The sequence below is a fragment of the Brachyhypopomus gauderio genome, unplaced genomic scaffold, assembly GCF_052324685.1.
Source record: "Brachyhypopomus gauderio isolate BG-103 unplaced genomic scaffold, BGAUD_0.2 sc49, whole genome shotgun sequence".
NCBI lineage: Eukaryota > Metazoa > Chordata > Actinopteri > Gymnotiformes > Hypopomidae > Brachyhypopomus > Brachyhypopomus gauderio.
Window position 1 is genome coordinate 72,501 of NW_027506874.1, and position 27,500 is coordinate 100,000.

Sequence of the window (27,500 nt, forward strand, 5' to 3'; positions counted from 1 at the left end):
CATTTACCACATCGTACATTTACCACTACATTTACCACATCGTACATTTACCACTACATTTACCAGATCGTACATTTTTAATTGGGTGGATTTAATTGGGTTATTAATGGTTTCAATCGTTTTCATATTTTGCGGTAAAACAAAGTTACTGCCGTTCGCTACAGCGTTGAACACTGTCAGATCTAACCACACGCCTTTCACACACGGCAACAAAGTTTATTTTTTCACAGCAAAGCCAACACATCCCAGGGATGTTCGCGAACTGACTGCCCAAGGAAGGTAAACCTGGCTTTATATAAAGTAATACTTAATTATCTTGTTCGCACGCGTTAGTAAGTCGTTCGCATGCGTTAGTAAGTCGTGGCCACGCGTTATTATATTTTTTACATGACGTCACCTTACAAGCTCCGTAATATTTGGCATCACCTGTCGCTGTATCCCCGTACACCAGCAGCCACCCCCAACCCACCCCCGTCGCAGTATACCCATGACGTCACATGTCAACGCCCCGTCGCCGTATCCCCATGACGTCACATACCCCGCCCCCCGGTCTTCTCACCTTTTTAACCCCTGACCCATTTTCATGCCTGTGTCATGACACAGCTGGATGACAGCATCAACATAGATTACCAGAAATCTCAAAGTCTAAGCCCCACACCTTACAAGGGGGATATTAACTGAAGGCTTGATTAAATAGGTGAGTCTTAAGTCTAGATAAAAAAATTGGAACTTTGTCAGAATCTCGGATTGGAGCTGGAAGGCTATTCCATAATTGAGGGGCTTTAAAGGAGAAAGCTCTGCCTCCGGCTGTAGTCTTACAAATTTTTGTAACTAGGAGAAATCCAGCATTTTGGGAGCGCAAAGGGTGAGATGGGTTGTAGTAAGCAACGAATCAATGAATGTGAGTTGTAGTAGTAAAACAAATGATTTGTTCTAATTTGTTTTACTACTACAAATCACATCCATTAAGCAACCGAAGAACAGTTTATGTACCTTAAATTCACCAAACTGTAGTTCACAAGAATTTACTTTCCTCTGTAGGAAGCGTTCTGGCGCCCTCCTCTGGCGAATTTGGAGATCGTCCTATGAGAGCGAGAGCACCCAGGGGCCTCCCCATCAGCGCCCACCCTGTCCCCAGTGGAGGGGAGCACACATAGCGGTGGGGGGGTGGAGAACTAGTAGTTACCCACCACTCAAGGACGGAGAGAACGGAGGGCCACGAGACACACGCACGCCGCTTCAGCCCCGGGTAGGACCGGGCGCCGTGCGGTGCTGTGGCAGGGACACAGAAGTAGGAAAACCCCACGCACGCTGACAGAGGGAGAGGGCTGTGAGACCCAGACTCACACACCGTGTGTGGGGAAACCGACCTCACACCTACGAGCGGCAGGCGCCGAGTTTTTTTAAACACTCCGCTCGGACCAGAGGGAACTGAGGAGGTGCGCACGGTGGTGGAGGAGAGCAGGCAGGTGGGGTGGTGGTGGAGGAGAGCAGGCAGGCGGGGTGGTGGTGGAGGAGAGCAGGCAGGCGGGGTGGTGGTGGAGGAGAGCAGGCAGGTGGGGTGGTGGTGGAGGAGAGCAGGCAGGCGGGGTGGTGGTGGAGGAGAGCAGGCAGGCGGGGTGGTGGTGGAGGAGAGCAGGCAGGCGGGGTGTCTACACAGCTCATCCACCCTGCAGGAACAAAGATGCAGCTGCAAAACTCTTTTCCCAGAGGCTCGCGGAGACACAGAGACAGGGAGGAGACGCCGTGCGGCGCTACCCGTTAAATGGACACTGATGCTTCAGAGCGTCCTTCATGTGTTCAAATCAAAGGTTCATTATTTACTCTAAACACTGCTCATATCCTATATGGCCCCTGGGCCTTTGAATATCTTCATGAGATTCAAGACATTTGACATTAGGGAACTTTATTTGCTTAATGATCCTTCTGCAGGTTCACCTACGGAAACCTTGTTACCACTTAGTTGCATATTTTCTTCTGAATGTACCGTTTTTATCTTAATGTTGCTCTTAATTTAATATTTATTTTGCACTCAGTTGTACGTTGGTTCATACTTATTTTTTGTATTATGTTACAGTGATCCCACAACACTTCACGCTTCAGCTTTTGTGAATTCACTCTTTCATGGGTTTTTATTAGATATTAATGGGGAAAAATAGGTGAGTAGGGTGAATAAGGTGAATAAGGTGAACAGGGTGAGTAGCGTGAGTAGAGAGAGTGGGGTGAACAGGGTGAATAAGGTGAATAGGGTGAATAAGGTGAACAGGGTGAATAGGGTGAATAAGGTGAACAGAGTGAATAAGGTGAACAGGGTGTATAGGGTGAATAAGGTGAATAGGGTAAGTAGGGTGAATAGAGTGAGTAGGCTGTATAGGGTGAGTAATGTGAGTAGAGTGAGTAGGGTGAGTAGAGTGAATAGGGTGAGTAATGTGAGTAGAGTGAGTAGAGTGAATAGGGTGAATAGGGTGAGTAATGTGAGTAGAGTGAGTGGGGTGAATAAGGTGTATAAGGTGAGTAGGGTGAACAGGGTGTATAGGGTGAGTAGGGTGAATAGGGTGAATAGGGTGAACAGGGTGAACAGGGTGAATAAGGGAAGATTCTTTGGTTTTCTCAAGGAAATAAAAAACAAACATTCAAGCACAGAAATATTACAGTATTGCATTATAGATTTTTAAACATGGAAAATCACAATATTATGTTGTGTGTATCTTTTAGTTATTGTTGCTAAACTCTGAGGCAGCTGTCCCATATATGAAATAGGACAACACCTGTGATAATTGTTTTATACTAAGATGCACATTATGAGTAGGATATAAATGCTGTGTGTTCAACACTGTTTTAAAGGGCACAGACTGTCATAAACCTGTCCACACTTACACCTTAAATCCCTTCAGTTACGAGGTAGCGCTGTCAAACATATCAGGAAGAACAATGGATCATCCACTAAACACACACTGAATGGATGCAGTAATCAATGGTGTGATGTATGTGTGCATCAATAAAAGGATGAATGAATGTATATATTGATGCAAACGTACATACTTGATAAATAACGCATTATTGATCTGGTAAAATTGTATGCATCAATCTATGGTACCGTAAACAGGGTATTTGCTGAATGAAAATCTCTAAGCATGATGGTTTAATGGATATTACCTTGTTGTCAAGTCTAATCATGTAAATGACACACAAGCAAATCCTGGATCCATGTAGAGAAATACAACCTGCAGTTTGTAATATTTTCTAATTAGTACAGAGATCATTACCAGACGTGGATGAAAATTAAACAATTTAGGTATATGAAAACTGTTGCATCTTGGGAGATGTCAAGACCACAAAGGGAGCTCAATCAGAAAGCACAGCACAATGTACTGCACCTAAACTAAAGTCAGTACCTCAACCCTATTTACCTAATCTGTAATTACATGAACATTTGTATGGAGCTTTTTCAGTGTCACCAAAACCTGAACCTGAAACCATTATTACTTGAAAAAAAAGTCTGTGAAATTCATTCAGGTAATTGGGAGACGCGTCTTTCTGTTAAATTTCCCTGTTTGGCGTGTACGTAGCATGTAAGCAGCATGAAAGTGACCACTGTACCACCCAGAAATGGCACTTTGTAGCAGCACATGATTGTGGCACTTAGTGTGTCCAGTGCTACTTGACTGTGGCCTCTGCTGACAGGCATCTAAAGACTCTTTTGAGTGACTCTGTGAATCAGCCACTTGCATAAATCATCCTGACGAGCCCCGAATCGCCATTTGTTGAAATGAAGATGGTTCATAACTTTTGTTTGAAAATTATGTTGAGTGAAAGATACTAGCCAACATCCAGCTAGACGGCTCTAAATTACTAGTTCAGAATACTGTTTAGCAATAACGTCGAATTCAGATTATAGGAGGGTACGTGAATCTACAGTGGTAGACCGTTAACGACAGCACTGTAAATTTAAAGGATTTATTATTATAGATTATGGTTATGAGTGAATGTTCCTCCATTAGCGTAATTAAACCACTGCGAGCGAGTGGCATCTCATTTGTAGGATTTGAGATGTCAGTGAATTGGTTATGTGACACGGTGGGTCAGCCCAGACGCCACCAGAGGGCACACACACTCACTTACGAGCACACACGCCCACCTCATCACAGTACACACCCTCTCATTCCCAGATACTCCCACCATCACAATCACCGGAGTACTGACACCTGTCACTTAATCAGGTTTGGGCTGTATAAATCCCCACAGGTCGCGTTGTCCAGTGTTGTGCATTCAGCCTATATCCTCACCTCACTATGTGGGATAATCTGCTCTGCACTTCAGACTTCTGCCTATTTGTGGACTTTCTGCTGTTCTTCATTCGTTTAAGTATTCCTTTGTGTTTGTCCTACCAAGTGTCCTGAGTATTTGTGTTATTCTAAGTATGGATAATAAAGCCTTTCGCTCACAGCCTCTGTCTCCTGCTGCCTCTGTCCCCACATCACATTATGGAGGCAAACACATCACACATAGTTCTCACTGCCCTATGCATCGCCAAGAAAACCATCCTCATTAATAGGAAATCAGAAAAAGATCTGCATATTACCCATTATTACTTGATGACATTAGTCTGGAGGGAATGTCTGCTTCCTCTAAAAACCAGTAGGAGTAATTTAATGCTCTTTGGTTCCCACTGATCAGTTCCATTACTTAGTCGGGGTGGATGGCTGTGGTTTCGTCTCCCGGTGGCCTAGCAGGTAGCTGGGGATTGACCCTGGGGGGGGGGGGGGGGCAGGGGGGGGGGGGGGGGGCTTAGTTGTGACCCTGGGGGGGCTGCTTGTGTCAATGACTTCCTGGGGCTGGAGGGCTGCGGCTGCAGACCAGGGGTGTCTGTGTGCTTGTCCTGGTTGGTGGTGGTGGGGGGCTCGGGGGTGGGGGGGGGGGCGTTGCCTCTTAGTCTTGGGTGTGGGGTGGGGGGTACGTGGGGGGCAGGTGCAAAAAAAAACAACATGTGTCATTTATGGAATAGTCATCAGTGAAGACCAACATGAGCACTGCCACATAGAGCCCCTTCTACAGGGCAACAGTATCCTGACTAGCTGTCTAACATGTCTAACAGCTGTCTGATATGTGCACTGGTATCTCAAACCACCAGCATCTACAGAGGCTCGTGAGACCAACTGAGAAGATCATCAGGGTGTCTCCACACACCATCAACACCTCCTACCACACGCACTGGATTCACGTGACCACCAGCATTCTCAAAGTCTCTTCAGATGTTTACTCCTATCCTGCTGGTACAGATGTTTACTCCTATCCTGCTGGTACAGATGTTTACTCCTATCCTGCTGGTACAGATGTTTACCCCTATCCTGCTGGTACAGATACAGTTCATCAGTACACAGTTAAACAGCACTGGCACAGACTTCAACCTGCAGTCTGAACATCCCCCTCTGTTTGGACTGATCTCTGATCAGTTCATCAATGAACAGACTGTAAAATACTCTTAGCTGGGCAGGTCTGTTCCTCCACTGTAATTTTGAACAGGAGGGGCCTCTGATCTGGGAGCTGCATTGTCATGTCTGGCTCCGCCTCTGTCCTCTTAGTCTGGTTTCAGTGTTTTTCTGATCCCTCCTTGTGTGTAACCCCGCCCCTCATTAGTATTACCAGGTGTTTGTTCTTAGTGTTCCTTGGTTTGTCCAGTGTAGTCTGTTTACAGCTTCTTGTCTTCTACAGCTGTTTGGTGTAGTCTTTGTAAAATATTAAATATGAATAACTCACTGTCAGATTTGACCTTGGTCTATTTATATGACCCTGATTTTGGATTGTCCTTCACGACACCTCACTCTGTGTCACGTCCAGCTCCGCCCTCCTCCCTTGTCCCGCCTACTTTCCCCGTTTCCTTGGTTTCCCTCCTGTTTGTCACGCCCATGTCCTCAAGTGTTTTCACCTGCGTCTCGTTTCTCCTCCTTGTGTCAAAGTATATTATCCCCTCTGTTTTAGCCTCTCGATGTCGGTCATTGTGTTTGCCATGTTTCCTGCATGAGCCTGTGTATGTTTCTCTCTGCGCTCAGTAGCCTGTGCTCTCCCTTCGTTTATCCCGTGTGCTGGTCTGGTTTGTTGTGTTTTGTCATCCCTGTTTTAGTTCTCTTATCTCTCTGCTGGTTTACTTTAGTTGTTCCTTGTTAGTTGTATTTTCCCTTCGCATATTGTTCCCCTCCCTGACTCTCTATTTTATGTGTTCTTCGTTCATATATTTCTCCCCGTCAATCTGTCCCCCTTAGTAGTTAAGACTCTGTTGTAGCCTTCGTCTCTCGCTTCTAAGTGTGTGCATTAATTCCCTGTGCATTCTAGTCTTCTTGTTCATCCAGTTGATTCAGTCCAATTTATGTTGTGGTTGTGTCATGCTTTAGTGATTGTTAGTTCATCCGTTGTCGTAAGTAAAGTAGTCCTTCCTGTGGTGTGTCTAAGTTTAAAGATTTCTAGTATTGTGTTTAAGTGGTGTTTCATTTAGTGTGTTGCTTGGTTGCCGTGTTGGCTATCTAATGTTGGCTAATCTAGTGTCAGACATGAAAATGTGTCAGGGGTTAAAAAGGTGAAAAGACCGGGGGGGGGGGTGCTGCTGGTACAGTGACTGTTGACGGGGTGGTTGTTTCTATCTATCTATCTATCTATCAAACCAAAATTAGAGCAATACTGAAAAGTATTGAACAATAAATAAAAAAGAAGTGAACAATAATAATTGAACCATTGAACATAGAGATACTAAACATAATACATGTCAGACATGACATTCAGACACTGTCAGATTCAGAGATAAAAAAAAAGATTTAAATTTCGAGAGGTGCGAGTAAGCAGAGTAGACCATTGAAACCCAGAGTCTTCCCTGTTGACTTCTCTCACAGTAATGTCGCGCTGAAAAATATTGACCTGTCTTGACGGAGACAAGATCCGTAAACGCGAGAAGCTGCTTTCACCATTCCGGATGGCTCAGTCAAAACCATTACGTCTTAATGAACCAATAAATAACATCAGCGGCGAAAATGAGTGTAAAAAATACCAGGGTTCACGTGTTTTTATTTTGTCACAAAAGGCTTCTAACATGGGCTAAAGCACAGGGTAGACTATCAAATGACAAGAGTTTGCAACTGCATCTTCAAGCTTTTCAGCCCTGGCGCGAATGTTATCCTCACACGTCCATGGATTCACCAGTTAGAACTACAGACACTAGAAAAAAAATCTTGTTTCTTATTTTATGTCACCGCTAAATACACGGGGTTGACGCGAACTTAATAGGCCTATCTATCTACCTATTTATCACAGGAGCTTGTGGCTAGCTCTGACAGTGTTCAACGCTGTAGCGAACGGCAGTAACTTTGTTTTACCGGAAAATATGAAAACGATTGAAACCATTAATCACCCAATTAAATCCACTGGTAAATGTACGATCTGTTAAATGTAATGGTAAATGTACGCTTCTCTGCCGTGTCCCGGTGTAGATATCACTAGGTCCTGCTTCACGTCCCGTTTAGCGTCACAACATGAATGAAGAACGTTCGTATAAACGCAATTTGGCCTCTATGATGGATCTGGGCGGAAATTGCTGGCCACTGTGTCATTGAAATTGCCGATTTCAGAAGTGCTCTGTATGCTTATTAAGTCAATATGATAATATATATATATATATCTATAAAATATCTGCCGATCTGCCGGACCCCCCCCCTCCAAAAAAAAAAAAAATCCTCGGATCTACACGATTCGCGTAGGTCACCCTTTTCAACTTCAAAATGGCGAATTTCGCCGAAAGGTGACAGATTATCATGCCTGTAGTGTATATTCTTCTGTCCTTAGTTTTTCTCTCTTGTTCCTTTTGGTCTTTGTTTAATTTAATAAATCACATTGATACTTGCGTTTGCATCACACCCCTTTGATTCGTTACACTCTGCTCAGTACATGAATCCCCCTCATTGCTCCCAGACACCACGGGCGTTACATGCAGCTACACTGTTCTCAGATCAGAGAGGTGTCATTTATTTACAGTAGTTCTGTATGTTGTGCATGATACAACGTGTGTGTACTTGTAGCAGTCTGGCTGCATTCCTCACCTGTGAACCACTTACCTGTGACCCACTCTGGTGCTGTTATTCAGCACTGGGAGAGAGCCAGTATGATAATTATCTGTTAAAATATGGAGATAAACCTGAATCTGGAGTCTCCACCTCCTACAGAGTCATATGAGAAACTGAACAGAACAAACAGATTCAGATCAGAGTGAGAGAGACTGAGCAGGATCATCATTTTATGAGACATATGAATCTATTTCAGAGGAACACGGTGAGTATGTGAGTCTGTGATAGATAATACAGACAGTAGTAATAGAACTCCTAGTGTTAGTGTAGTCAGACAGTAGTAATAGAACTCCTAGTGTTAGTGTAGTCAGACAGTAGTAATAGAACTCCTAGTGTTAGTGTAGTCAGACAGTAGTAATAGAACTCCTAGTGTTAGTGTAGTCAGACAGTAGTAATAGAACTCCTAGTGTTAGTGTAGTCAGAAAGTAGTAATAAAACTCCTAGTGTTAGTGTAGTCAGACAGTAGTAATAAAACTCCTAATGTTAATCTGTTATATTGTGCTTTGGTGGTTGCAAATACAGTATATTCCAAAAGCGCACTAAGACTACACATATTAGACATGAAATAAAGATGTTTAAATAAATTATCTGTAGAGAATTTGTATTTACGGAAAACCTATATTCCCAATGTTATAATGCAGTATATACAGTATGATACAGTACAGAGTATATTCAGTATATACTGTATGATATAGTATGTACTTGTAACAGATGGCCCCGCCCCCTGCTCTATCACATTCTTGGTGTAACGAACCAACCAGGCAGACAAGGATCCAAATGTGGAATATAGTTGCTTTTATTAGAGACGTGAATACAGAACACCTGAATGGACGAATAACTCCGCTGAGCGTGTGTGGTGTATGGGTTAGTCGTAGTCGAGGTCAGGGCGGTCCAGGGTCACGGCGGGTAGACAGAAGGATGAAAGTACAGTGGGACTAGGCTGGGAACGAGGTCTGGAACGAGAGCAGAGGTCGGTACACAGGAGGGACAGAACGCTTGGTATGTGGCATGGCAACAATACTTCACAATCCAGAAGTGGGAGGGGGAAGATTAAGTAGTTGTGAAAAGAGTGGAGTAACGAGCAGCAGGTGTACAGAATATTCCGGGAGGTCACGTGCTGTTCCTAACATTTGGTTTCCCCTTCTGTCGTATTTTCCATTTTCTGTGTTTTTTTTCCCCACCTTAGTTCAGCCTCTCGTTCTAGTTATGAGGTTCACCTGTGTCTCGTTTTTGTCTTCACTCGTGTATTTAAACCCCTCATTCTCACTCCAGCCTGGACGCTCATTGATTGTTGTTCTTCTTTTGCGTTTCCTCTGTTTGACAGTTTCCTGGACTCTTGCTTCCGTATTTATTGCCTTTGTATTCCGGTTTGTGTTTTAGTCCCTCTCTGTCCTCTCTATCAGTTTTGTGTTCTGTTTTCCTCTGTGTTGTTTAGTTCCTACAGTCTGGTGCCCCTTGTGTTCTTCAGTGAAGTCGGTAGATTAGGTAAGTTGTTAGATTTGTCCTGTTTCCCCTCTACGTTTTGTGCGCTTGTCTTGTGTGTTACTCTTAGTTTCAGTTTTTCCTTTATTCGTTGTCTCTACCTTTAGTCTGTTTCGGTGTTTGTTTGTCCTAATGTTTGATATGCTGCCTGGTGTCTGTTCCAATGTGTACTTGTCATCACTGATCACTGGTGTCTATCGTACTGTCTGTTAATTCTCTTCACGTGTTTGTACTGAAAGTTATTCTGTTTAGTGTTAATCTGGCTGGTTTGTATGTCACTGTGCCCTAAGCATCAGTGTAATTCTTCTTTACAGATTGGCTATGTGTCCCCTTGTGTCCCTTCAGTAGAGAAAGACTCTGAAAAGGCCAATAAACCCTTGTTCTCTCAGCTTTTGTGTTTGTCAACTTATCTGTATGTGGCTAGAACATTACAATACTGCAAATACTCTGAACTGTATCATACTGTATCATACAGTATACACGTTATGATACAGTACAGAGTACATACAGAATATACAGTACAGAGTATATACAGTGGAGTATATAGAAGGAGGAGGAGCTAATGAGGAGTGTTATACCATCATCAATAGGGGAGGAGCTAATGAGGAGAGATATATCATCATCAGTAGGGGAGGAGCTAATGAGGAGAGATATACGATCATCAGTAGGGGAGGAGCTAATGAGGAGAGATATACCATCATCAGTAGGGGAGGAGCTAATGAGGAGAGATATACCATCATCAGTAGGGGAGGAGCTAATGAGGAGAGATATACGATCATCAGTAGGGGAGGAGCTAATGAGCAGAGTTATACCATCATCAGTAGGGGAGGAGCTAATGAGGAAAGATATATCATCATCAGTAGGGGAGGAGCTAATGAGAGATATACCATCATCAGTAGGGGAGGAGCTAATGAGGAGAGATATACCATCATCAGTAGGGGAGGTGCTAATGAGGAGAGGTATACAATCATCAGTAGGGGAGGAGCTAATGAGGAGAGGTATACAATCATCAGTAGGGGAGGAGCTAATGAGGAGAGATATAACATCATTAGTAGGGGAGGAGCTAATGAGGAGAGATATAACATCATCATTAGGGGAGGAGCTAATGGAGTGGTAGACTGTCATCAGTAAATTTATTTACAAGTTCAGTTTTCTTTTCAATACTCCTAAATTGAAAAATTACTGGAAACATCATTTGATGGGATCTGAATTAATGTATTCATATGTGAAAGAACCTTTATTATGGGATTGAACTGTGTACTAATAATATGAACCTGCTCACAGCCAACCATCTACAAACTTATCCTGTATTTTTTAAATTATTTTATTCAAAAATTATTAAATTTTTCAAATAATAAAATATAATTTGCTGTTTGTTTACTATTTAATAATTGTTTAATAATGCTGACTGCAGATCTCAGTGAATAAACAAACTGTGAGACACACTGACCTGTGTCATACTCTGGGTGGTGCTATTTCACACATGTGAAACACTAACTTATTTAATGCCATCCTCATATGTTGATGTTTAGTGGTGTTGGTGAAGTAACGTCTGATTAGAAGATGGAGGGATCTACTCCAGTCCAGAACAACATCTCAGCTCAGAAAGGAGGGAATGTCTGTTCTACTCAGCTCCATGGAAATCAGTTTCATGGACCAGTGAACATTATATATGGAGGTAAGAGATGAATCTGAATTTTGAGATGATCAGAGACCACAGTTTATATTTATTTATAATTACTGGGTTTATATACATACGAAGGTCATGAATACAATTCTCACAGTTGTAAATCTTCTTTCTAAGATCATTATCAGCTGTTTGGTATCATTGATTAATCAGAATCCTGACTGTAATTCTACAAAATGTCTGACTTTGTGCAAGTGGACCTGGAAGCATTGAAGACACAGGGTGGTCACACAAATTTGATCTGATTTAGAGTTGACTGTAATGTCGGGGAGCTGGGAGGTGAACACAATAGCTGAGAAGAACACGTTTTATTTACAGGGACTCCAGTAACATCTGGAAGCCCAGCTGTGCTGACAGGGAGAGGAGAGGGTGGGGAGGGATTATGAACAAAATAACTAAACCCATGATGGAGACGAGATTAAAATATAACAGGAGAACTAACGGTAACAGTTGTACGCTAAACGGGAACTCGATGAACATAAGAATACAAAACAACCACAAGACCAGAAACCAATAACCACTAAGACAGAATAGACATAAAGAATAAAACACTTGATACTACAAACACTAAAGCCAACAGAAAAACTAGTAATGATACACATACTCAACAAAACATGGACTAGGGAAGTTCAACCATAGAACAACATGGACACATGCACTAGCATTAACCAGAACATAGAACAACATGGACACATGCACTAGCACTAACCAGAACATAGAACAACATGGACACGTGCACTAGCACTAACCAGAACATAGAACAACATGGACACGTGCACTAGCACTAACCAGAACATAGAACAACATGGACACATGCACTAGCACTAACCAGAACATAGAACAACATGGACACATGCACTAGCACTAACCAGAACATAGAACAACATGGACACGTGCACTAGCACTAACCAGAACATAGAACAACATGGACACGTGCACTAGCACCAGTGTTGTATAAAGTATTCGAGACCCATACTTGAGTAAAAGTACAAGTACTCTATCAAAACATTGACTTGAGTAGAAGTTGAAGTGTTCTTTAAAAACTTTACTTAAGTAGAAGTACAGAAGTATTCAGCATTTTTTGTACTTAAGTATTGCAAGTAGTTTAGTCTAAAATTTATTACTCAAGTACTGAAAGTAAAAAGTACAAGTATTGTGTTTTGAATTAATTAAAGAAAGCCATCAAAGTTTGATTATCATTAGTTTTTATATATCACTTACAAATCAAAGATGTCAAAGATCACAAGTACAAGTGTTCTGTATGTACTTAAAAAACTGGGGTTAACACTTCGTACACAAAAAACAGATAACCTATGTCTTGCTATATCGTAGGTTTTACGCAGAAGTACAAATTCGCCTTAATTTAGCTGAGAAAACGAGGTGTATTTTGGACGTAAAATCCGTCTGTCGGATTCTAAGGGTGAGCCTACTGCCCTGCGTTTACCCTCATTAAATGCCCTTTCCCTATAAAAACACTACACTATAAGAATGGACACGATTAGTCAGTACGTCGCCTTTATTGCCAGCTAATGTTAAGTGAATTCTGCAGCACGCCATGAACATAATTAGGTTAGTTAGCTAAGATATCTAACCTAACTAGTGCTTACTGCGCTATTCTGCTGTTACCAAACACGGTACCATCTCTTTTAATGAGATAAAAAGCAAATTATTTGGAATATATGTGTATTTGTATAAATATGTAAATTAAGCTGAAGGTGCTGGAAAATACAGAAAATTGACCGTCAAAGTGCCGTACAAGTGCATGAATTCTACCTTGTAACTTCGCACGCACAAAAATCAAGAGGTGCACGACCTCGCGACGCGACCGCGCGCGTGTGGTCAACGCGCATGGGCGGAGCCGCCGCGATTGCGTCATTTTTGCCGCGCGGACCCTTGCGGCAGTCACGACGTGTCGAGCGAACCTAAATTACGAAGCTCAAGTGTTCAGTGAAGGCAGCAGCAGAGTAAACGAGATGCGACCGGAGAATGCGCAGTTTTTTCATAAGACAGCCTGATCACTTGACACGGTGACAGCGCCAGCTAACACGTTTATAATTGTAACGAGTAACTATATAGCACGTAAAAAAATGTATCGGAGTAAAAGTATTAAACTGATGGAAAATATGTAGTGAAGTAAAAATGGAAGTAGGAGAAAAAAAATAATACTCCAGTAAAGTACAGATACAGCATTTTAGTACTTAAGTACAGTAGCGAAGTAGTTCTACTTCGTTACTATACAACTCTGACTAGCACTAACCAGGCTGTGAGTGAGCACAAGAGTCTCAGATTTACATGAACATGAGAGCAAGTGAACTTACACCAAATGATACATGACAATAAACACATAGACCTACAAGGAAAGACTCGAACATGCAGGGAATATAAACCCAACTACTCACAAGGATAAACCAGGAACAGCTGACAAAACTCAACATATGGCGGGAAAACAGAAGGTGTGACAAACAGAAGGAAAACTAAGACAACTAAAACAATGGCGGAACTAAGAGAACACGCACCACACAGGGGTAGAGGGCGGGGCCAGACTTGACACATGAAAACACCACACAGGGTTAGAGGGCGGGGCCAGACGTGACACATGAAAGCACCACACAGGGGTAGTGGGCGGGGCCAGACGTGACACATGAAAGCACCACACAGGGGTAGAGGGCGAGGCCAGATGTGACACATGAAAGCACCACAGGGGTAGAGGGCGGGGCCAGACGTGACACATGAAAGCACCACACAGGGGTAGAGGGCGGGGCCAGACGTGCCACATGAAAGCACCACACAGGGGTAGAGGGCGGGGCCAGACGTGACACATGAAAGCACCACACAGGGTTAGAGGGCGGGGCCAGACGTGACACATGAAAGCACCACACAGGGGTAGTGGGCGGGGCCAGACGTGACACATGAAAGCACCACACAGGGGTAGAGGGCGAGGCCAGATGTGACACATGAAAGCACCACAGGGGTAGAGGGCGGGGCCAGACGTGACACATGAAAGCACCACACAGGGGTAGAGGGCGGGGCCAGACGTGCCACATGAAAGCACCACACAGGGGTAGAGGGCGGGGCCAGACGTGACACATGAAAGGACCACACAGGGGTAGAGGGCGGGGCCAAACGTGCCACATGAAAGCACCACACAGGGGTAGAGGGCGGGGCCAGACGTGACACATGAAAGCACCACACAGGGGTAGAGGGCGGGGCCAGACGTGCCACATGAAAGCACCACACAGGGGTAGAGGGCGGGGCCAGACGTGACACATGAAAACACCACACAGGGGTAGAGGGCGGGGCCAGACGTGACACATGAAAGCGCCACACAGGAGTAGAGGGCGGGGCCAGACGTGCCACATGAAAGCACCACACAGGGGTAGAGGGCGGGGCCAGACGTGACACATGAAAACACCACACAGGGGTAAAGGGCGGGGCCAGATGTGACACATGAAAGCACCACACAGGGGTAGAGGGCGGGGCCAGATGTGACACATGAAAGCACCACAGGGGTAGAGGGCGGGGCCAGACGTGACACATGAAAGCACCACACAGGGGTAGTGGGCGGGGCCAGACGTGACACATGAAAGCACCACACAGGGGTAGAGGGCGGGGCCAGACGTGACACATGAAAGCACCACACAGGGGTGGAGGGCGGGGCCAGATGTGACGCATGAAAGCACCACACAGTGGTAGAGGGCGGGGCCAGACGTGACACATGAAAACACCACACAGGGGTAAAGGGCGGGGTCAGACGTGACACATGAAAACACCACACAGGGGTAAAGGGCGGGGTCAGACGTGACACATGAAAGCACCACACAGGGGTAGAAGGCGGGGCCAGATGTGACACATGAAAGCACCACACAGGGGTAGTGGGCTTGACTGATTCTTTTCATTAATTTTGTTAATTAACAAATAAACTATTAACACATCTATATTTAAAGCATTCTTACTTTGCATTTACCCCACACCTGCCCCAATCCTTATATAAACACACACACACACACACACACACACACACACATATATATATATATATATATATATATATATATATAGAGAGAGAGTATAGTATATAAAAACAAATGAATACAGCAGTTCTCAGGCCAAATCCTCTTTTATACAAAGTTAATTATGTTAATAACGTTGGTATTTTCCACTGTTCTCTCCTCCAGCTCAGGAAAAGTCCAGTTCCAGCACCATCCCAGTTCAGACTGGAGGATCTTCAGGGAGTCCTGCACTCAGTGAAGGTCTGTTTATACATGTAACGTTTGGGCAAGGTAGGCTGGACACAAGTGTGGACTCTGAAGTAGTTTAATAACAAAACGACCAACACTACACAGAATATACTGACATAAAACAAAGACAAACCAAACAGTAACCAAATACACCAACTAACACTAAAGGAGAAAATTAATACACAGAACAGGGGAGACATAAAGACATTAAAGACATGGACCAGCAAGATTACACACAGCATCAAAACTAGTGGAACTTACAATAACTCACATAACAAAAGACTAAACACAGGACAAATACACTGAATAAAACACAGAACCAAACAAGACACACCTGAAAACAATGAGGAGGGGGCGGGGTTCAAGGTGGGGCATGAAGTCAGACACAATAAGGGATTTCAAAATAAAAGCACACAAAGAAGCGGGGTTACCGTGGGGACCATGACAATACACATTACTGATTATGTAGTGAAGATCACATCTGAATATACACATCACTGATTATGTACTGAAGATCACATCTGAATATACACATCACTGATTATATAGTGAAGATCACATCTGAATATACACATCACTGATTATGTAGTGAAGATCACATCTGAATATACACATCACTGATTATGTAGTGAACATCACATCTGAATATACACATCACTGATTATGTACTGAAGATCACATCTGAATATCCACATCTCTGATATATTGAAGAAGATGCAAACACACAGGACACTTTACACCAGGGGTGTCCAGACTTTTTGTCCAGATTTGGTGAGGTGGACATGTGTGGTGGCCACACCCATTCAGCCTGGTATTCTGGGGAGGGGGACACAGTGTATAGTAAATCAAAATCGATTTTCGATTCAAAAAACGATTTGATTTATAAAAATCTGCTTCAGTTTATAAAATCTGCATGATCTACTACAGTCTGCTTTGCAAGACAGAATGATAAATACAGAAAATTAAGTGTCTTTCACATTTAATTAACAAAAATAAAGTGCTTTAGTAAAATAAAATGGTTTTTGTTGTTACCAAAATTCTTGAGCTTCATTTTGCGAGCTCTCAGGGCTGGCTCGGATGCAGTTCCCCCAGCCATTGCTAGGGGCACCAGAGTCAGTCCCAGACTAAACCGGCGTAACCATACACAGCCAGGTCCCTGCTTTCTCTGTGGTTGCTTATCGTTTAATGGTCTCGCCACCTCTCTCTGTTATGCTTTCTCTTTACTTATTCGAGTATCTATCTCCTGCGTCGCTTCCTGACCCATCTCAAGTTTTCCCAATCCTGTATTTCTTCCTATCTGTTTTGCCTTTATTTTTGGGAAGGGTTTTATTTTGCTGCAGCTTTTTTTTTCCAGTTACTTCTGCTGGCGTCCTTGGTTTCGTTTTCGCGTTGCATTTATCCGCGCTGTTTTTTAGTTACTGTTGTTATTTTGTTTCTTCCTCGAATCTCACTACGGTTGAGTGTTATTTTTCACGCGTTGTATTTTCCGCGTTGTTTTTTGTTTCTATTTTTACTCCGTACCCTCACGGTTTTGGTTTCTATTCTTTTGCGCGTTGAGTCTTCCGCGTTGTTTTGTTTGTTTGTTCTGGGTTGCTGTGCGCGTTTCCCTCTCGCTAATACATTTGATAAGTGTCAATTGTCTTGATCTTGCGAGCCGGCACTTGGGTCCACCCTTCTCTATATTATTTCTCACCCTTCTCTATATTAACGTTCCCGTGCTCACCGCGTACACACGCCTTACAAACGAGCTACTACCGTGTTTCCAGGGCCGGAGTGGGCCCCTTTTTCAGCCCGGGAGTTTCATGCCCAAATCCGGCCCAAAATTATTTTTCACTCCCAATCGGCCCAAACTAGAGATTGATATGAGCCGGCCCATCGGGAATCCACCGGAATCTCCCGATTAGCCACTCCGGCTCTGCGTGCTTCCATCCAAACCTTTCGAAAAAATAATGCGCAATTTCCAAGTTTCGGCAGAAAAAAATGCGAATTAAGCCTTGTTTTCATTCATTACAGTTATGCGAATAAACTTTATATCACGTGAGAGGACGCCAAACAATAGTGGTTTTTACATCCATCTGGCAGTTACGCATTTTTGCACGTTGAGGTTTTGAAACATTTTTTTTAAAGTTAAATTCAATTTTTGCTCTCTCCAGAACTGCGAAAAACCCTTTTCCATCCAGTTTTTCCGAATTTTGGCAATGCGATAGTCTAACTTTTCCACCTCCTCCTAGCGTAAAAATCTTTTTGCGATATTTGGGGCTTTTTTTGAATTTTGGACTTTTTCCATCCAGCTTTTTTCATGCACATTTTCAAAATGCGCAAAAACTCGGTGGATGGAAAACCCTCAGTTCGGTCTTCCCCGGCATTCGGTAAAAACCAAAATGAACCCATATTTTTGCCTTAAATGAAGACCGGACATGTTGAATATCTCTTTCCTCCATCTGTTTTAAAACTTTTCCGCACATGAGTGTGTCCCAGAATCTGCTGCGTAAAGTCTGCGTAAAGTTTTGTAATTACGTAATGCGAGACTTCACCATGACTTAAAATTGATTTTGGGACATTTAAAATCGATTCTGAATCGTAGTAAATGAGAATCGATTTTTGATATATGAATGGATTTTTTGGCACACCTCTATATAGTATAGTATAGGGGTGGGCGATATAATATTGTTCACAAAAATACCGGTACATTTCTTTATTCTATAGGATTTCGCTATATCGCGACATTATGACGCAAGGACACAGGTTATGCGTGCAGCGCGCAAAATAAACATGGCCAACAGCGGAGAGAGCAGCAGTGCTCACACTGTGAATGATTTAGTTCCTAAACGAGGAGCTACATCAGTAGTGTGGAAGTATTTCATGAACAGTTCACGTTCAAAGTTCACAATTTTAATTATGAACTAGTTCAAAGTTCAGTTCATTTTACTTTTTTTCGTGAGATATTCAAATACTTTTTTCACGATTTGGCTGTTGCGCAATCAAGGGGCAGACACAAATGCGAAGTAGATAGTACAATCTCATTAGATTTTATTTCACATCTTACATTTACAGATGACACGCGAGTGGACCGCGAATGACGTGGCATGATGAATAGAGAACTAACGCTTAATACACTAAAAGGCAGCGGAAATTACAAGGGCACAAAACTAGACCAAACACAAGAGTACAACTAATTGTTACATACACTGACATGAACAAACACACGGGAAGCAAGTAACGGCCATACATGAAACCTAAAACACTACGAACCTGAAAATGGAACAGAGACTTTAACCATACACAAACATGAAGCTAATCAAAACTACGAATCACAGATAAGGCGTGAATACCGTGCACATCCAACTAGGAAATAAAGAAACTACAAGCTAGAAATCACTATACGTTCTTATACGTGCTATGCCTACCCCGCTCTGCTGCAATTCATCACGGGTAACGTCGTGCGGAAGCCAGTATGTTATTAACTAGCCAGTATGTTAACTATTCTCATGCGGACACTACGTTGCCCACAATGCATTGCGCACATAACGTCAAAACCATTTCTGTCTGGTGATGCATGATTTAAGCGGCACCAGCGAGAATACAGGAGGGAGGAACTTTCTCTCGTTGCGTTTCAAAATAGAAAACAGAAATCACTCAGTTTTCAATGGAAACAAATTCCAACGTTCATTTACAGTGATGTCTACCGTTCATGACACATAATGTGAAATAATTCACGTTCAAGTTATTAAAAAATGTGTTTCGTTCAGTTCAACGTTAACGAAAAAATGAGCGTGTTCAATGAACAACACTGTGAATAGTGAATTTACTTGAGTTTCTCTTTTAACAACTTTCGCCCTGTCCTGCCCCTCTTCTTCGCACAACTCATTTGGGACGTAGATTTGATTTATTACTGCCTCTTTGTTGTTACCTTTTGGGAAGAAAAAATATCGAGATATATATCGTATATCGCCATTCACCTAAAAAATATCGAGATATTATTTTTGCTCCATATCGCCCAGCCTTAGTATAGTATAGTATAGTATACAATGCCATCTTCTGGTGAAATATAAAATGCTACGGTCAACAGAGGCTGTGGGCTGGAAAATTTGAACGTGACCCACACTTTGGACAAAATCACACAGGACAGTGACACAATCACACAGGAGAGCAGAGCAAGCTTGAACAAAATCCTGGTGAGGACTTTTACTTTCTGAACCTGGATTATACAACTCTGCAGGAGAGTGCAATCACACAGGACACTGACACAATCACACAGGAGAGTGCAATCACACAGGAGACTGACAGCTACACAATCACACAGGAGACTGCAATCAATCTTGCATGATCATAGTCTATATACAGGAGTGGCCAACCCGCGGCTCCCCAGCCGGTCCGCGGGCTCACCTGCACAAATGGGGCGACACACTGCTACATTTTCGTGGTGCGCGGTTTGTTTACAAGCCTAGCGAGCCGCTAATACTTTTAAAACCGGCGTAGTGGAAAACACGAATTTGACTGTCTTCACAGCTAATAATTACACTCGCCAACACACAACAAATTACACTCACCACTCATGATGTGGCTCTTTGCCATAACAAAGTAAACAAAATGGCTCTTGGTCTCTGACGGGTTGGCCACCCCTGTCTATATAGATGCACTGTACAATATACTATATTGTTACGACCTATCTAGGCTCTAGGCCGTAACAGGGGAGTGAAGGGGTGGAATATGGATGACACAGTGATCCAAGAAGATGTAAAGTATTGGTGTATTTACAAATTTTCACAAACAGAATATATTTACAGGACAAAGTGTACACAGGTACAAACGTCAGAAGTGACCCAGGCCAAAAGAACTAACAAAAACCATACTAGAAAGAAACAGACATAATTATACTAACAGGGTGAAACAAAAGACAACACTACTCTGACTTCCTATATACAAAACAGATACAAACCCACAACCCAAACAAAATGGCAGCCACTTCCTACTCACCGTGTGCACACACAAACCACCAATATACATATATCTATATACACAACTCTATACAGTTATATTAAAGGAGCACGCAAATCCAAATCCAAATCACAAGGTCATACACAGTATCTCAATATCTCAAAGTTCACAATCTCTACAAGGTCGGCAAGGCTGAATCGCAACGGGGATCCTCTCATTTCCTCCTTATATACCAGGAAGCCGAGGGCGGAGACTTCATGTTCCCAGGGACATCAGGGATTCCTGGAGTGGAACATGGACTGGACTCCCTGTAACAGATAGGCTTCTCCCGAACACAAAAAGACAGGGTCATAACAATATGCACACACTATATATGACTGAAGCACTCAGTCAAATGGGGGCGTGGTCACAATGGAAGCAGACGGGGTGTCATGACAACACAAGATCAAGCACTAAGCACTAGATCGACCCTTTTCCACCAATGAGGAACCAGAACTGCTCTGGTTTGTGAATCTAATTTGGAACCATTTGTTGTATTTCCACCAATAAAAAGGTTCTGGAACTGTAGATGTTTGATCCCAGCTGGGCGTGGGGAATGATTACAGACACGCCCATAACCTCAACCCCAAAACTCCTATTGAGGGATCAAATCATCACCCTCAGGGTGACCAAACCAGTGTGATACCAGCACAGAGAACCTAAACAACTAAAGATGTCAGTGGAAAGGGCTGACATGATTAAAACTGCTAAAAACGTCTCTTCCAACCAAGGAAGAATGATGAGAACTCAAGAGTGTGAAGACAGAACTCAAGACTGTAGAGAGGAGGAATAGAGGAGACTCAGCAGACAGCCCTTAAGATCTCTTTAACTAACACGGACCACCAGGGGGCCTGTGAGCTGCACTCCAGTGGGCTGGGTGACAGGTGTGGCTGATCTGTGTCTCCCTCTGGAGGCCAAAAATGGCTTAGCCCCAGCTGAGCTGTTGCATGTTACAAGCAATTTTGGATCAGACATCTTTGATTAGCATAGAAACACTTTAGTAAATCTGACTGGTTTGCATTATCTGACTGAGAAACAATAGACAAACAATACACTGTTCATACTTAATCTTCATAATAAAACACATTTGTTGAAGTATTTTACAGCCATTAGCACATACTGTTTAATCATATATCAATAAAAATAATTTAGAAGAGCCTTCAGCATTTAAATGCTCGTAGAAGAATTATTTGTGAGAACATTATAGTTGCCACATTTCATGTCAATTGTGATTTGCACCGCAATCGAAATCTGTTTTCCGCAGTTACCCATCTGTGCAGTTAGAACACACACACACACACACACACACACACACACACACACACACACACACACACACACACACACACACACCCACACACACTAGTGATTACTAGGGGGCTGTGGTGCACACATGTCCAGAGCGGTGGGCAGCCCTAGCCCAGCACCCAGGGAGCAGTTGGGGTTAGGTGTCTTGCTCAAGTCATGGCGTCAGGCCTGGGAATCAAACCCACGACCCTCTGGTCACAACCCACAATTCCCTAACCACCAGACCATGACCATATAGATTATTGATCTTGATGTCAAATAAATACATTTTTGCTATTTACTATCAGCATATCTGAAGGTGGCATAGTTCATGTGGGTTTAGTGCAAACAAATAAAATTACTGTCATCATGTGTTTCTGTTGTTTTAGAGATGATCTCTGGATATCAGCAAAAGCTCAAACGCAAACTACTGGAGAAATATAAAAAAATTAAAGGAATTTCAGATCATGGAAGCTCAATTCTTCTGAATAAGATCTTCACAGAGCTCTACATCACAGAGGGAGGGAGTGGAGACATCAATAATGAACATGAGGTGAGACAGATTGAGACAGCATCCAGGAGACCAGCAACACAGGAGACACCCATCAAATGTAATGACCTCTTTAAAGACAAACCCATCAGAACAGTGCTGACTAAAGGAGTTGCTGGAATTGGTAAAACAGTCTCTGTGCAGAAGTTCATTCTGGACTGGGCTGAAGGAAGAGCCAATCAGGACGTCCACTTCATATTTCCACTTCCTTTTAGGGAGCTGAATTTGATGAAGGAGAAAAAGTTCAATCTGATGGATTTGCTTCATCACTTTTTCCCAGAAACAAAAACATTACAGTTAATAGACTGTGATGCTTATAAAGTCATTTTTATCTTTGATGGTCTGGATGAGTGTCGACTTCCTCTAGATTTCCATAACAATGAGAGCTTATCAGACATAACGAAGTCAACCTCAGTGGATGTGCTGCTGACAAACCTCATCATGAGGAATCTGCTTCTCTCTGCTCTCCTCTGGATAACCTCTCGACCAGCAGCAGCCAATCAGATCCCTCCTGAGTGTGTTGACCAGGTAACAGAGGTACGAGGGTTTAGTGACCCTCAGAAAGAGGAGTACTTCAGGAAGAGAATCAGTGATCAGATCCTGGCCAATAAAATCATCTCACACATGAAGTCATCAAGAAGTCTCTACATCATGTGCCACATTCCAGTCTTCTGTTGGATTGCAGCCACTGTTCTAGAGAGGATGTTGGGTGAAGCAGAGAGTGGAGAGATCCCCAAGACTCTGACTCAGATGTTCACACACTTCCTGATCTTTAACATCAAACACAAGGACAGAAAGTACCATGGAAAAATTGACACTGATCCTCACCAGACTAGAAATATTGTTCTGGCACTGGGAAAACTGGCTTTCCAACAGCTGGAAAAGGGCAAGCTGATCTTCTATGAGGAACACCTGAGAGAGTGTGGCATTGATGTCAAAGAAGTGTCCGTGTACTCAGGAGTGTGTACCCAGATCTTCAGAAAGGAGTTTGAACTGGAGAATGTGTTCAGCTTTGTACATCTGAGTGTTCAGGAGTTTCTGGCTGCTTTATATGCATTTCTCTCTTTCATCTCCAACAACACAAATGTGTTGAAACAGAAAAAAAAAAATTTCTTTAAAAGATCAACAATGTCTGACTTCCTTAAGAACGCAGTGGACAAGGCCTTACAGAGTGAGAATGGACACCTGGACCTTTTCCTCCGCTTCCTTCTGGGTCTCTCACTGGAGTCCAATCAGACTCTCTTACGAGGTCTACTGAAACAGACAGGAAGCAGCTCTCACAGCACAGAGGAAACAGTCAAGTACATCAAGGAGAAGATCAGGAAGAAGCTCTCTCCAGAGAAATCCATCAATCTGTTCCACTGTCTGAATGAACTGAATGATCATTCTCTAGTGCAGGAAGTTCAAACATACCTGAACAGAGGAAGTGACCGTCGTCTCCATGGAGCTAAACTCTCTCCTGATCAGTGGTCAGCTGTGGTGTTTGTGTTGCTGAACTCAGAAGAGGAGCTAGATGAGTTTGACCTGAGGAAATATGAACCATCAGAGGAATGTCTACTGAGACTGATGCCAGTGGTCACAGCATCCAGAAAAGCTGAGTGAGTATTTTTATAAAGACATTACAGCACTGGGGGGAGTTTCCCAAAAGCATCATAGAATCAGTACAAAATCATAATAAGACTTGTAACACTGTAGGGAGTTTCTGTACTGGGGTTATTGATCCCACCCACCAACAATTGAAACAGATAAATTAGAAATAATAATGTGTTGGTGTAAGGTCATGAATATGCATAACCAATTTAATACAATTACTGACTTTAGCATCTACATTACATGATGTTATCTGAACAACAGAGATTCACACACATTTCCTATAACACAAGACTGATTAGCATAACACAACTGCACATTACAACTGGTTATATGAGACAATACATGTTAGACATGACAGAAATGCAGCATACAGTGTACAACCTGAATGTTACCTAATAGATGGACAGAAGGGGAAAGTAGGAGTGAGAGAGAGGGGAAAAGAGAAAGAGAGAGGGGGAGAGAGGTGGGGGATTGAGAGGGAGGGAGAGAAACTACACAACACAAACTCCAATGCTATTTGACCCTAAATTGAGACTACACATTAGTGACCTACATGACAACAATAAATGAGAAGAAACTGAGGATGATGATGATAATGGCTCAGTGAGCTCCGTCTGGTCATTGAAATTGGCCGACACAGCCAGAGCTGGTTACACAGAGAGACCAGACTGTGTTCCCACTGTGATCTCTCAGTGGTGGAGACAGAGCTGGTTACACAGAGATACCAGACTGTGTTCCCACTGTGATCTCTCAGTGGTGGAGACAGAGCTGGTTACACAGAGAGACCAGACTGTGTTCCCACTGTGATCTCTCAGTGGTGCAGTCAGAGCTGGTTACACAGAGAGACCAGACTGTGTTCCCACTGTGATCTCTCAGTGGTGCAGACAGAGCTGGTTACACAGAGAGACCAGACTGTGTTCCCACTGTGATCTCTCAGTGGTGCAGACAGAGCTGCACTTTCTTACTGAATGTCCTAAATTTGACCCCATTATAAATGAATTCTACAGGAAGGTAATGAGTGTCTCCCCTGAGTTCCAGTGCTGCAGTGACACTGAGACAACCAGTGAGGACAAGAAAACAGATGATGATGATGAATATTATTATATTTTAATATTATTACTATGCTATTATATTATTATTATATTAAATTACATTATTATTACATATTTAGAAATCATCTTGACTCTTATTTTCCTGTTTTCTTATTGATAAGTAAAAACTCTATAATGCAAATAACGCAATTTCTAGTGCTCTATTCCAACCTATAATACTATCTATAACACTGTCTATAATTGTGTCTATAACACTGTCTATAACACTCTATAATTGTGTCTATAACACTCTCTATAATTGTGTCTATAACACTCTCTATAATTGTGTCTATAACACTCTCTATAATTGTGTCTATAATACTGTCTATAATATTGTCCAACACTGTCTATAATTGTGTCTATAATACTGTCTATAGTTATGTCTATAATACTGTCTGTAACACTGTCTATAATTGTGTCTGTAGTGGTTATTTCCTGTCCTGTTGGCCACACCCTCCAGGTAGCAACACCTGTTCTTATCCACGTGGCCCATCCACTGCAACCAATAGGTGGAGCACACTCAAACAAAAAAGAAGAACAAATGAAAAAACAAAAACATACACATGAATAACCGTTTTGGCTCCTACAGTGTCTATAACTCTGTCTGTAATTGAGTCTATAATATTGTCTGTAATCTCTTATCTATGTTATATTTATTTTTAGGTGTTTCATATTAGTTGCTTTGGCAACAGTGTATTTTATTGCATTTATGCCAATAAAGAATTGTTGAACTAGAGAGAGAGATACACAGAGAAAGAGAGAGAGAGAGAGAAAGAGAGAGAGATAGAGATATACAGATAGACCAGTGTTTGAAACCACTGACCAATCACAACTCACCACATGCTGACCAATCACAACTCACCACATGCTGACCAATCACAACTCACCACATGCTGACCAATCACAACTCACCACATGCTGACCAATCACAACTCACAACTTGTCTGTCTGTTCTCCTCTATGTGTGTTTGTATTACCATGTTTTGGGTCTGTCTGGGTTCATGTGCTTCCTGTTGGATTCTGGGGGGTAGGGGAGAGAGAGTGAGGCATGTGTGTGTGTGTGTGTGTGTGTGTGTGTGTGTGTGTGTGTGTGTGTGTGTGTGTGTGTGTGTGTGTGTGCGCGCACGTGAGCTTGTGCGTGTAAGGCAACGTGTGTGTGTGTGGGAGTGAGAGAGATGTTTGTGTTCCCATGTGTGTTGATGTAAGTGTGAGTTTTTCTCCTTCTCTCTACAGTCTGTCTAGCTGCAGTATTAGAGAGGAAGGCTGTGCTGCTCTGTGTTCAGCTCTGAGGTCAAACCCCTCATCACACCTGAGAGAGCTGAATCTGTACTACAATAAACCAGGAGACTCAGGAGTGAAGCAGCTCTCTGCTCTACTGGAGGATCCACACTGTACACTGGAGAAACTAGAGTGAGTTACTGACTTACTGACTCTTTATACACACACACACACACGCACTCAACACACACACACACACACACACACGCACTCAACACACACACGCACACACACACACTCAACACACACACGCACACACAAATACACACACACGCACACACAAGTACATACACACATGCGCGCACGTACATACACACGCGCATGTACATACACACACACGTACATACACACACACGTAAATACACACACACACACGCACGTACACACGCACGCACACACACACACACACACACGTACACACGTACACACACACACACACGTACACACACGTACACACACACACATACACACACACACGCATGTACACGTACAGGAGTGAAGCAGCTCTCTGCTCTACTGGAGGATCCACACTGTACACTGGAGATACTAGAGTGAGTTACTGACTTATTGACTCTTTATACACACACACACACACACTCACACACACGCACACAAATACACACACACGCACACACAAGTACATACACACACACGCGCACGCACACACGTACACGCACACACGTACACGCACACACGTACACACACACACGTACACACACACACGTACACACACACGTACACACACACGTACACACACACACGTACACACACACACGTACACACACACGCACGCACACACACGCACGTACACACACGCACGTACACACACGCACGCACGTACACACACACACACACACACACGTACACACACACACACACGTACGTACACACACGTACATACACACACACACACACACACACACACACATACACACACACGTACGTACGCAGGCACGCACACGCACGCACGCACATCACGTACACGCACACGTACACACACACACACGCACACGTACACACACACACGTACACGTACACATGCACGCGCGCACACACACGCGCGCACACACACACACGTACACACACACGTACACACACACGTACACACACACGTACACACACACACACGTACACACACACGTACACACACACGCATGTACACGTACAGGAGTGTTTGTATTACCATGTTTTGGGTCTGTCTGGGTTCATGTG

At 43.1% G+C, this 27,500-nt stretch overlaps 1 protein-coding gene and 1 long non-coding RNA gene across 14 annotated transcripts in view; both read left to right on the top strand.

The window, feature by feature from the left end:
- Window positions 1–27,500, top strand: part of LOC143487703 (NACHT, LRR and PYD domains-containing protein 3-like) — a 267,073-nt gene that overhangs the window by 49,527 nt on the left and 190,046 nt on the right. For all 13 annotated transcript variants that reach the window (XR_013124337.1, XM_076986787.1, XM_076986788.1 and 10 more), the window contains exon 13: window positions 26,244–26,420. Coding sequence is in view for 12 of the 13 variants with exons in the window: in XM_076986787.1 (XP_076842902.1) it covers window positions 26,244–26,420 (177 nt within the window). In the remaining variant the exon portion in view is untranslated. The remainder of the gene's footprint in view (window positions 1–26,243; window positions 26,421–27,500) is intronic.
- Window positions 11,234–22,140, top strand: LOC143487709 (uncharacterized). Its single transcript, XR_013124339.1, has 3 exons — window positions 11,234–11,265; window positions 15,450–15,524; window positions 20,687–22,140. It is a non-coding gene; the product is annotated as an uncharacterized LOC143487709 (long non-coding RNA).